Genomic DNA, 12,147 nt, shown 5'->3' with positions numbered 1-12,147 from the left:
TCTGTTTTCCTAATTTTCTACAATGAGCATGTTAAATGTCCCTGATGAGCATCAACAATTTTGAAAAATTGGAAATGAAACCAAGAACACCAGGAAAACTTTGTTGTAACACTCTGACTCTTTTCTATATTTAGTTCTGGGGTGGCAACTTGGGTGGGAGTGCATTTACTTCATAAATTGAGGTGTTTATGTGAGAAACTCCCTGTGCCCCTTTGCTGTCTTAGTAGCACATCTGGACAGGGTTGGTTAGGACTTGTTCAAGCTTTAGGACTAATCATCATTTTACCTCTTTGAAGGTAGTTTTATCTGGAAATAGAATGCTGTTTCCCTGGCAATATTAGGTCAATATAGAATAAATTGGAAAAAATATATATATATATACACACATACACGTATGTATGAAATTGAGGCTGCTGCACTCAGGGTGCTAAGTGGGTAATGCCAGAGATTGTACAGCAGGCTAAGTGGTTCAGGGAAAGACAGACTGTGGGTACTGTAAGTATTCTCTGGAAAAACCTACTTATTTATCTCTTTTCCTAGGTTTCCAGACAGTTCGTGTTGGGACAGTGGGTACCCCTGTGGGCACCATCACTCTTTCTTGTGCTTACAGAATTAACTTGGCATTCATGTCCACCAGGTGAGGAAAGAGCTTTGGAATCCAATAGAACTCTTCTAAAGATATTAAAGTTGTTTTCCTCCAAACCTTGTGGCTGAGCCTACAATTCAGCTTCTCCATTGCTGAATTGAGAACTCTTCTTCCAGATTGGAGAATCTGAGTGTCCCAGAGCCAATGTAAAATTTGTGGTTTATATTTAGGGATGTAGTAGTTCAGGCTCTGTGGTTCCTGCCAATAGATAAGAGGCGAGGGGCTCTCTGAGGACTTCAGGGGGACTTGACAAGGCATTCTAACAAATATGGCAATCTGTTTACTGCATTACAGGCACTTTGAGAGGACCCCGCCTATCATGGGGATTATTATTGATCACTTTGTGGACCGTCCCTATCCCAGCTCCTCGCCCATGCATCCCTGCAATTACAGGTGAGGAATGTGAAAAACACTTTCCCAAACTGCAGCTAGGCAGAAGCATCCATCTTGCACAGGTCCATAGAGCACCTTTATCAGCACTCACTGATAGGCAGGGGGCACTGATGGAGACGCCATGTGGAGAGAAGCGGAGTGGCCAGCTTTCATTCTTGCTGCTGCCTATAAGGTATACCAAGACTCAGGGTGGACCAGGTCTCAGGAAATTCTTGCATAGTTTGGATCTGGATAGTAGTGATTTGACTTTTGATTTGATTTTACTTCGAGACTGTGAGAGTGGCAGTAATTTGTAGAATGTCCTTTGCAAATTAAATGGTTTTCAGGTCACCATTGGCTGGCACAATGCAGTTTTATACATCAGAATCAAATATCTCCAGACCTAGATCCCAGATAACAGAATTTTCTAGAGATTGGAATAGATTTGTATCAGGAGAGATACTGCCTTTCTGTAAAGGACTCATGAAGTTGGATCGGTTTTGTCTTTGGAGTCTAGACTTTTGTTTCACTGCATTCTCTATTGCTGATAATTCTTGGTCACAACACTGGCCAGGCTTAAGAAAATCCTCTCAAATGATATTTCAGGTAAAATGTTTGGATTAAAAAAAAAGCCATTGTCAACCTCTAGATGCTGCTTTCTGGAAATGTTTGAAATTATCAAGGATTCAACATACCTCTCTTGCCATTAGGAACTCTGCCTGAAACAGTTCATGTCACAACTTGCATCCGTATCTAACCTCTCTTTGTATCCTTTCTGAAATTGACTGCCGTCAGTCAGTTCATGATTTCTTTTCCACTCACCATAGAACCGCTGGTGAGGACACTGGAGTAACATATCCTTCTGTGGAAGATTCTCAAGAAGTGTGTACCACCTCCTTTTCCACCTCCCCTCCATCCCAGGTAGGGGGAAACAGGATCTGGGGTGGCAGTAGTTATTTGGTACATATATGGGCCTTATGAAATGGTGTCAAAATTTAGATACAATCTCTTGGTGGTGATGGTGATTATTTTGAGGGGTGAAGGAGAGCCTTCTTATCCAGCTGGTAATATTGCAGTGTTTCTAGTCTGTAATCATTCTTAACCTGCAAGATTACATGTAACCTTTACCTTCCTGGGACATCTGAAAATTCCCTAGAAAATCAGTCACAGAAAATCAGAAATGTGTTCTGGTACCAGAGAGGTACTCTAACCTACACTTGTTAATTTGGTAGCTACTTCTTTGAAGTGGTAAATATGGTTCCTCATAATGGAAGGAGCACAAAAGGAGCCAATGATAATTTAGCATAAAATGCCAGTAAGACACCAGCTGTGCAGTTTTTCTTAATAGTTACACAGATATCTGCCTATCTGCATTCCCTCTCTGAACATTTTTAACCATTAACTTTTCCACTCGAGTCCATCTTCAGTGTCAAATCCAGTTTCAATAAACACAGTGTCCAAACAATGTGAGAACTTCTCACAAAGAAGTGTTGTATGATGTATGTGGTACTGAGACTGCTTCAGATAAGGAATCATTTTTGCCAGCTGACTGAATTTCAGAATTTCAGGGGCACATTTCTTCCCTTCCACCCCAAGTCTTCATCTTCTATCCATTGCCTGCCCATCATCTCTATTATTTCCCTCTCTTTGCTTTCATATTAGATGGTTCTAGACATCAGTCTGTTCTACTTTCCTTGAAATTAGCCCAGATTATCCCTTTTCACCATCTGACTTGGGGGACCCAACAAATTAAGTAGCTATCCATACATTTTTATTTTCTATGTTTTCTTAATTAAGAAAAAATTTTAATTTATTATATCCTGGGTTGTTAGGTATTGGATTAAAATTATAGTTCTAATTTGTTTTAAAAGCAGAAGTTAAAAAAAAAAAAAGCAGAAGTTAAGCACAAAAGCTAACTGGTGTGTGAAGCACTTTACAAAATCCATGGATCACTATTATTTCTGTTGTCCCAGTTTAGAGTTAAAGAGATTCTTGTTGTAAAGTTACCTAGACAGTTTGGGGGTGTGGAAATGGTTTTTTCCCTCCACCTATTAGTATATGTAGGCATGGATGTCACCATTGCTCTGGGAGGGGGTAGCTTCTGGTATGCTTGCTGACATGGAACAATCCTGACCAAAAAAGCGGGGGAGAGCCGACTTTCTTACTAGTGCACATTAGTGAGTAGATTGTTTTTTAAGATCATCAGAATGTGAATATGTCATTTAATGTTCATTAAACAGTTTTGTTTTACACGTCATAAATTCATAAACAGTATATAAACTTGGGAGATATGAGGCATGGTGAGTCTGGGCCTTAACAAATCAGTTTGTCTTTTTCTCTGATACAGTGGAAATTCGAGCTGACCCCAAAAGTAAAGGGAAGTTAAGTAGTTTCTGTACCTGATGTTTGCAAAAAAGTTTGTTAACCTGCGTAAGGAGAGTCTGTATTTTTCATGGTATCAGTTGTGTCTTCTTACAGTTTAAAAGTAGATCACGTCAAGATCTCATCAATACTGAGCACCCCATGGGTGAGCCTTGTCACTTCTCCCTGAGTACCTGTAATCAAGACTGGTACAGTTTGGTGCAGAAATACTCATTTAGAACCTTGATGGTAGAACAGAGAGAGAAAAATCATATGCCATCTGGTCTCCTTGTTCCTGTAAATATTGAAATAGTTTCTTCCTTGGTTTAACCTAGGGAATTGCATAATTGTTCAACAACTTCTATTTGAGCTTTTGCTAGAATCCAGTGAATACATGTTAATGAGCTGGGTTCCCCCCCGCCCAACAAAATAAGGATCATTGTGTCATTTGGGCACAGAGTTGAGTCAAGAAATAGTTGTGACCCTGAACCTGCTACTGTGACTTAAGGTCCTACCTCCATTTCTAGGCGTTAATTAGCTAATTGGTGAGACTTAAAGATGGAACAGCAAGACCCAAAACAATCATCATACCCATAATTAGCTTTGAAATCATGAGTTTTGAAAATGCCCTAGCTTTTACTCCATGAAGTTCTCCTACACCGTCAGGGACTGTAAGAGCGTGCACACACACACCCTGATGCCTACACCTGCACACCCCAACTCATCTTCCCTGAGATTATGTAGGAAAGTTTGCAGCTGGGTATCTGAGCATTTTAAAGTTCCAGCCAACAAACGTCAACTGTTTAAACCTGAGCCCGCAGATCCTGAGTCCCCAGAAAAAGGCTTTCAGTCTAACATCTTAACCTCAGTGTCCTCATTCCTGCTTAGCACAACTTGTGTCTGTTCTCAGGACCTTCCTATTGGAAGCTGTTCTCTAACTTCCACCCTCTTTTGACTAAAGACAGACTAATGCTTGGTTCAGATTTCGCCAAGTCATAGCAGCTCAACTCAGCTTTGTTTTCCACCTGCTCATCAGGGAGAGCACCAGGGATAAACATCTCTTCTTCACATCCTTCCAAGCGGTCCTTTTCCAAAGGCAGTCATGCAGCTCTCTCCCTGCTTCCCTCCTGACTTCATTGTACATTTCAGCCTCTATTGCAACTGCCCTTTCCAGAGTTTTTTCACTTCTTTCTCAAGTCCCTTTTCTTTTTTCTTCTCTTGTTTCTCCTGTCTCTGTGTGTATCTGTGCACAGTGTGTGTTTACTGTCACAAAGGCACATTTTCAGACCCCTACTCCTGTGGTGACGGACACTCTGAGGGTCCCCATGGCAGGACTGGCCTTTTCCCATCAAGTGAGTCCATACTGGGAAGAAGGGGGTATATATAATCAGACGGTATCTTTTTATTTAAAAACTGTAAAGTACAAGGTATAGCTATTTAAATATCCCCAAGTTTTCTATGGGTTATTTTGAGGCATGGTAATTGATTTTTAACAGTATACAGCCATAGCACAGCAGCCCAAAATAGGATTTGTCATTTGCCCCTCCTCCTACCATTGATGTGAAAAATACATGGAGTTGCTTATATCTTTTTTTCCAAATAAACCATCCAAGAATGGTTTTCTTTCTTTTTCAGTATAAATAGGAACCCTCCCAAACCCAGTGGTGATGGAGGGTGTGATTAGAGAAGACTGCTTCTGTTTCAAAGGGACCTCAAGGTCAAAGGAGAAAATAGAATGACTTGGGAAAAACCGATGACTTTGGCTCCGAGTTCTGCCCAGGCTTGTGCTCTACAGATCTACTGGGGTGGAAACTGAAACAGTTAGCTGAGCCCCTGGGAAAAGGGGACGCAGGGAACTCATTTGAGGCTTCTGGAAGGCACAGAGCTGGGAATCTCAATCCCACTGCAAACAAGTCTGCTTTCTTATTTACAGAGTAATGGCCTGGTCTGTCTTTAACCCTTACATCAGGCCCCCCGCACCATGAGGATGTGGGCTGGGATCCATTCCTTACCTCTCTGCCGATCTCGATCATTAGTCATACTCTAGGATTGCCTATTTTTTCCTCCTCCTTTCCTCTGCCCTTCTTTGTTTTTCTCTTGCTTAGCTCTCAAGCTCTCGCCTTTCCTGTCAGCCTGCTGCCCTGGGCGTTGGATCAGCTGACCTGGGTTGTCCAGCAGTGTTTGCTGCCGGCTTAAACACCACACACCCTTACCAGGTATCTTTAAAGATGGGGAGGACACTAGGGGTTCCTATGCTGCCTCCCCTGTCCTGACACATTTGAAGGGCCTCTTGAGACACCAGTGTTCAAAGCTCTTCTGTAGCTTTGGAGGACTAAGATGATTCTGAGCGGGGACCTTTTAGACTTCAAAGAAGGAAAGAAGAGTTTCCCAAGTGTTTTCTCCCTGTCTTTCCCTCTGTAGTCATTTCCATGCATGTCTTCCATTAACTGAGCCCCAGAGAGGATAAAGATTTCCAAGTTTTCCTGCCCACTTGGTGGCAGCATTGGTGATGGAAAAGCTGGAAAGCAGATGCTAGGCCTACCATCATGCTAGGCCGTGAGTTTCCCCTTCTACCTGACACGGCCATGATTCGCTGTATTTTTCCATTTTTCCCCAAAGCTAATGGTTCCCGGGAAGGAAGGTGGGGTACCCCTTGCTCCCAACCAGCCTGCCCACGGTGCCCAGGCTGGTGACCAGGAGAGACTGACAACCTACACCCCTTCTGATGGGGCCCACTGTGCTGCCACACCTTCCAGCAGGTGAGTTCACATCTTGGCTCTGCTGCTCTTCGGACCAGCCAGGGACCTGTCCTCCCTGATACATGTGCTTATTTGGTATCAGTAAAGAGTAGCTTTCAGCATTGGCTCAGGCTTGGCCTTTGAGGGGAAAATGTGGAATCCTTAAAATTCTCAATAAGAATCGTACTTTGCAGCTGATATGTGAGGAAGCTCTCCCTGGGCACTGCTGCTAACAGCAAGCATCGGGCTTGGTGCTTCTCACCCTCATCCAGTGAAGGTGTTTTTCAGATGTTTCTCTCTTACCCCAGGATTGATTCCCTTGGCATCCTCAGTGTTTTCTGAGACCAGAACAGGGCGTCGTTAACCATAACCCTGACATCGGGAGTCACAGTGTGTCTGTGGTGGTAGTTAGGATTGATCTTCTTTTTCTACTATGTTAATGCCTCATGGAGATCCTTTAGAAACAACTATTTTCCCTCACTAAAATTAAAAAAGAAAAAAAATCTTTTCTGATTGCAGAAGTGATACAGTCTGTAAAATTCAAAATTTGAAGACATTGATTAGGTGGAGATAAAAGTCCTCATAATCCCACCCTGCAAAAATCACCACGGTTACCTCCTTTTAAAAGACGAGAGGATCTCAGAAGGGTTAAGCAATTTGCCTAAGAGAGCACTTAGCTCACAAAATGGCCAGACACAAGCCTAGCTCCTTGGATTGGGAAGCTGGGCCTGTCTTTACCTGCCCTTCCCTCCCTTAACTGGAAGGCCTCAGAGATAATGACGTTGATTGCCCCACCACATCTTAAATGAACTTTCAGATAATAGAAATTCCTGGGTTTTTTTTTTCCATTCCCACAGTGGAGATGGAGGAGGAGGAGATTGTTTGGGAAGGAAAAGTAATTACTTTCATTCCTGGCTCCCCAAACTTCCATCCTCTTATCCCTCCTCCTGTCAGAGAATCAAAGGAGGATCCTCTTGGTCATTTTACACTCTCGTTTTCTGAGCCTTGATTCCTGGGGTATGACTGGGAGTAACTTAAGACAGAGGACCCTGTGTAGGGGGTTCTTAAATGCTGATCCTCCCTGCTGGCTGGAGTCTAGAGGCCACGTGGACTGCATAGTGTTCCCCATCTTGAGCCCCTGCTTTGAGGCTTTCCCATCCCCTGCTGCTTGAAGGGCTATGACTACTAGTCTGGCAGCGACAGTATGGGCCCCTGTTTCTGCTGCCCAGAGTCCCCCATCTTCCAGGACTCAGCCTCGGTCTAGAGGGAGGGAGTGGGAGCAGCCAAATTGAACGTGTCACTGGAACATCTGCTGAACAGAGGGATGCCTGGGGGCAGAGAGAAGGGAGGAAACATGGTGTGGAGCTTTAGATAGCAAAACAAAACAGGACAGGAAAAATCTGAAATCTTGAGGCTGGCTTTGTAATTAGATTAATATTAAAATTAGCTGCTATGAGAGCCGCTTGTGATTGATGCTTAGCATTGGTATTACAGATTAAATTTTATGTAAGCTCTACACAGTTGTAACACCAAGTTTCAATTAACATATGCATAATTTTTAGCTTTTCCAGGAAATGCAGTCCTCTGCTCTTAATTCAAAAGGGAGGGTGACAGTGGCAGCTGCCAGACCTCATATTGCCATTTCCCACATGTGTGAGCTGGTGGGGGGCAACTCCTGCCCTAGGCTGCAGCCTCACAAGTTGGTGGATTTATGGGGAACCAAGTAGGCTCTGCTATGGTTTGAGAATGAGAACCAACATTACCTTTCTCCTCCAGTGAGGATACTGAAACTGTGTCAAACAGCAGTGAGGGACGGGCCTCCCCCCATGATGTCTTGGAGACCATCTTTGTCCGGAAAGTGGGGGCTTTTGTCAACAAACCCATCAACCAGGTGATTTTTCTGTCCCTGCAACTCTGAGAATGTGTGAGCCCTTAGAGTGAGGTCTTACCTGGGATCTGTGGAACCACTGAAATCGCATGCGAAATTGTGTGTGTGTGTGAATTTTTTGTGAAGAGGGTTAATAACCTGTGACATCCCTCCAGAAAAGTTAACTATTGTTCTGTGATCACATAGGAGAGGAGACCACGCCATTAGGTACAGACACGTTACACTGAAGTGTCATTGCCTCAGCCTAACTTGAAATAGGAAGTTCCTCTTCAGCTCTGCCAGTGAAAAGCAGTTGTCACTGAATTACTGTGGGTCCAGCTTCCAAAGCTGAACTCCCAGGGTCCTGGGGAGCCCTCACCCCTGTTGATGCTGTGGGCACGCAGTGGGAGGCACGGGAGGTTGGAGAGGTCTCCGACAAGACAGGAACCTGAGGGATGGCATCGTCAACTGAGGTGTGCAAACGTGCTGGACCCCCAGGCTTCTGGTGGGCTCTGAGGAAGCAGGCAAACTGGGGGAAGGGGGACACTAATACTTTCTCCCATGTCTCTTCAGGTGACCCTGACCAGTTTGGACATACCCTTTGCCATGTTTGCTGCCAAGAATTTGGAACTGGAGGATGTGGATCCCATGGTGAGTCCACCATTGACTGAAGTTTACAGTGAGATGGTGCCGTAGTCGTCGTCCTTCCTGGGCGAGTCATTCACTATTCCTCCACAGACCATTAGCCGTGCTCCTTGGCTTTTGGTTTACAGCCAGTGCCCAGAACCAGCCCCTACCTCTGCCTTATTCTGAAACAGGTGAATCCTCCAGATTCCCCAGAGACTACATCTCCTCTTCAGGGCAGCCTGCACTCTGATGGCTCCAGTGGGGGCAGCAGTGGCAATACCCAGGACGACTTTGTCATGATCGACTTCGTAAGTTGCCGTCATCTTCCTTGACCTTTGCTGCTTCGGGGGCAATAAACCTGGAAGCATCCGTTGCACTTGAATAGGACTTCAGGGATCAGATGGGTCGGTATAGGCAGAGGGAATGGGTGCTGGCTGTGCATCTTATGTGGGGAACCTGCCCTTACACCCTGCTTGGGGAGGCATTTGGAGGCCCATCGCAGTAAGGCATTTTGTGCCATGTCTTTGATTGAAATTCAACTTGAAATGGGATTTTCCAGTGGTAACTGCATAGGTCCTATTCATGAATGGATAGCCCCCAGCCCTTTTTTTAAATGTTTTAATTTTTGGCCGCATCGGGTCTTAGTTGTGGCACGCGGGATGTTTCGTTGCAGCACGCGGGCTTCTCTCTAGTTGTGGCGTGGGCTTAGCTGCCCCGTGGCATATGGGATCTTAGTTCCCCGACCGGAGATCAAACCCGCATCCCCTGCATTGGAAGGCAGATTCTTAACCACTGGACTACCAGGGAAGTCCCTGGATAGCCCTTTTCCAAGGAGAGGAGTGTGAAGGAAGGGGACAAAAACCTAACCAGGGGAGAGGGATGTCATCACCAGGCTTAATTCAGCTGCCCAGAAGAGAAAGGTGTAAAGATTTCTCTAAGATAAGCCTGGAGGAGCCTTTTCTTTGCTAATTACTGGAAGGAAAGAGGGTTGTTGATAGCTTACCCCCTCTGATTTTCCTCTGTGGTCCAAGGCAAGCTAAACTTGAGTCTGTCTTGTTTTTTAAGAAACCAGCTTTTTCTAAAGACGACATTCTTCCGATGGACTTGGGGACCTTCTATCGTGAATTTCAGAACCCCCCTCAGCTGAGCAGCCTCTCCATAGATATCGGGGCACAGTCCATGGCTGAGGACTTGGTATGGAAACCCCTTCCCGCACCCCACCTCATCCTCTGGCCTCCTTTCCTCCTTCGATGGTCATTCCTGCTCCACAGGCCTGGAAATTTCTTCCTGTTACTCCTCCACGCCCACACCTCCCATCTTCCCTGTAACAGGACGGAGACTTTTAGACCATTACCTTCCTGGAATCACACTTGAGATTTGCATTGTGCCTGGCGGTCATTATCTCAGATTTGCTTGCGCTCATTTCCTCCTTTTCTCGGCACTCTTGTCACGGCATTTCTCACACACGCCTGTTGTTGGTGCCTGATGTCTTCTGCTTGCTGACGCCACTAAGCCAGGCTGCTCCAACAGCTCTTGCCTTCTGCTGTTAAGGTTGCCAGGCAGATGACAATGGTACAGGGCAGAAGAAACAGAAGGTCCCCAGCATTGGTGTTCTTGCCCTTTCCTCGGAGAGCTCATTCCCTGGTTCTCGTGTTCAGCCAGATGTCCTGATATTGACTGTAATGACCACATCTCCGCTTAGGGTGTTTCCTATTTCCTGTCTCTGAAGGGCAGAGGAGTGCCCTGCACAGCCGCAAACTCAGGGTGCCCCATGCCACAAGATGTCAGGGTCCCTCTGCTTGAGGTGGGTATATCACCTCATGTGTCGAAATCAGAGGAATGGCTCTAGGAATAGGAATCTAGGTTTAGCTGCCCTTGATTTGCTTTAATCAGGAAAGCATGCTCAGTAATAATAATACAGCAATAATGTCATTATTATTAACATTTATTGAAGCTTTCTAGGTGCCAAGCATTTTTTAAGTGCTTTACATGAATCTTCAATGACCCTAAGAGGTAGGTTTTCTTATCATCCCGGTATACAGATGAGAAAAACGACACTGGGAGCAGATAACTTGCTGGTGGTTACACTGAGCTGGCAAAACAAGCTTTGACCCCTAAGAGTCTGGCTTCTGATTTTAGGCTTTTAACCATTGGCTCCCTGGCCTCTCATTTGAAGTTTGCCTGGAAGGAACCGGAGTCCAAAGGCTCAACGTGAGGCTGCAGCCAGTGCTGGCTGGTTGCCCCAGCCTCCCAAACCCGCCCGGGCACCTGGCCTGTCTGGGCTGCCTTGTAAGTCCTGTGGCACCAAGTATCTCGTGCCTGTCAGGAAGTCTTCTGTGATGGCTGAACTCTTCAAATGCAAATTCAGCAGTGGAGACAGACCACCTGATCAGGACCAAATTTTAATTAATGGTTGATACCTGAGGGCAGTTAAACTTGACTCCTCATGGTTCTGTTTTTTTGTTTTCATTGTTCTCTCTCAACCCCATCTAACCCATCCCCTTCTCAGCTGATGTAAAGATGCAGATTCCTAGGCCTCACTGTAGACCTGCCGGGTCAGAATCTCTTGGGAGTATGGCTGGGACTGCCTTGTTCATGTGCCCCCAGGGGATTCTGATGCCTGCCCAGCGCAGGCCGTGAAAAATCATTTGTACACGTTCTGAATTTGTAGGGCTCTAAACCTACTGTGTTATTCTAATGTCAGTCTCATCTGTGCCAAAGATACTTCACGTTGAATTTCTCTGTGTCATCCCGTTGTTGGCATGGTCCTTTTCCATCTCATTATGTGTGTGGCCGGCTTAGATTCCCTAGGCTGTTCTGTCCACCTCCCCAGCCCCCACTAACCCCTGCTGGGCAAAGGCCCACTGGCCAGTGCCTGCTCAGTTGCTCCGCACTTTGCTCTCCAACCCAGCACTGCTGAGCCGGACTCTTTGCCGTGCTCCCTTCAGCCCAGGGTGACAGCTGGCTTCAAGGCCCTACCTGAATAAGCAGCTTTTCTCTCCCCTCCCGGTACAGGACTCACTACCAGAGAAGCTGGCTGTGCACGAGAAGAATGTCCGAGAATTTGATGCCTTTGTAGAAACCCTGCAGTAGAAGTTGGTGTCCTCGAGTACCAGCAGCATCCCCTTTTTGTGGTCCCAGGAGACAGAGAGCCTCCCACTCGTCAGCTGCTCCCATCCCTTGTCCCGCTTCAAGCCAGGTGGAGGGGAGGCTGGTTCCCCCATGGGGACCCGGAAGTCCCTGCTCTTGCACTCCTGGAGACTCACGGCAGCAGTGAAGGCCAGTGATAGCATTTGAGAGGACTCACCCTCTGACCTCCCTCTGCAGGGCCCTCTGCTTATACCGCCCTCAGCAGCTGCTTCACAAAGGCTGTCATCCCGCTGCTCCTACCGGCCCCCTGCCCTGGGTTTGCCCAGCAGCTGGCCCCTCGTGTGCCTGCCGTTGCCATCCACCATTCGACATTCCAGCTGGTGGCCCAGAGACTGGTGTGGAGGCAGAAAGAGGAAGGAGACAGTGCTAGGAGGAGGAAGGAAGGA

At 46.1% G+C, this 12,147-nt stretch overlaps 1 protein-coding gene across 19 annotated transcripts in view; it reads left to right on the top strand.

Annotated features, from left to right (window-relative positions):
- The window catches only part of ATG13 (autophagy related 13), a 46,630-nt gene that overhangs the window by 32,429 nt on the left and 2,054 nt on the right, over nucleotides 1–12,147 (top strand). For 8 of the 19 annotated variants that reach the window (XM_067749174.1, XM_067749169.1, XM_067749173.1 and 5 more), the window contains 10 exons: nucleotides 541–637; nucleotides 941–1,039; nucleotides 1,846–1,939; nucleotides 4,633–4,731; nucleotides 5,485–5,595; nucleotides 5,999–6,138; nucleotides 7,894–8,008; nucleotides 8,558–8,635; nucleotides 8,803–8,919; nucleotides 9,677–9,805. In XM_067749174.1, coding sequence (XP_067605275.1) covers nucleotides 541–637; nucleotides 941–1,039; nucleotides 1,846–1,939; nucleotides 4,633–4,731; nucleotides 5,485–5,595; nucleotides 5,999–6,138; nucleotides 7,894–8,008; nucleotides 8,558–8,635; nucleotides 8,803–8,919; nucleotides 9,677–9,805 — 1,079 coding nt within the window. Of the gene's footprint in view, nucleotides 1–540; nucleotides 638–940; nucleotides 1,040–1,845; nucleotides 1,940–4,632; nucleotides 4,732–5,484; nucleotides 5,596–5,998; nucleotides 6,139–7,893; nucleotides 8,009–8,557; nucleotides 8,636–8,802; nucleotides 8,920–9,676; nucleotides 9,806–11,626; nucleotides 11,724–12,147 lie in introns of those variants that run through there. The other 11 variants (XM_067749181.1, XM_067749179.1, XM_067749176.1 and 8 more) reach the window with 11 other exon arrangements.

This window comes from Pseudorca crassidens, chromosome 9 (assembly GCF_039906515.1).
Source record: "Pseudorca crassidens isolate mPseCra1 chromosome 9, mPseCra1.hap1, whole genome shotgun sequence".
Lineage (NCBI taxonomy): Eukaryota > Metazoa > Chordata > Mammalia > Artiodactyla > Delphinidae > Pseudorca > Pseudorca crassidens.
Note: the sequence above shows the minus strand (reverse complement) of the source record. Positions and strands in the feature narration are given on the sequence as shown.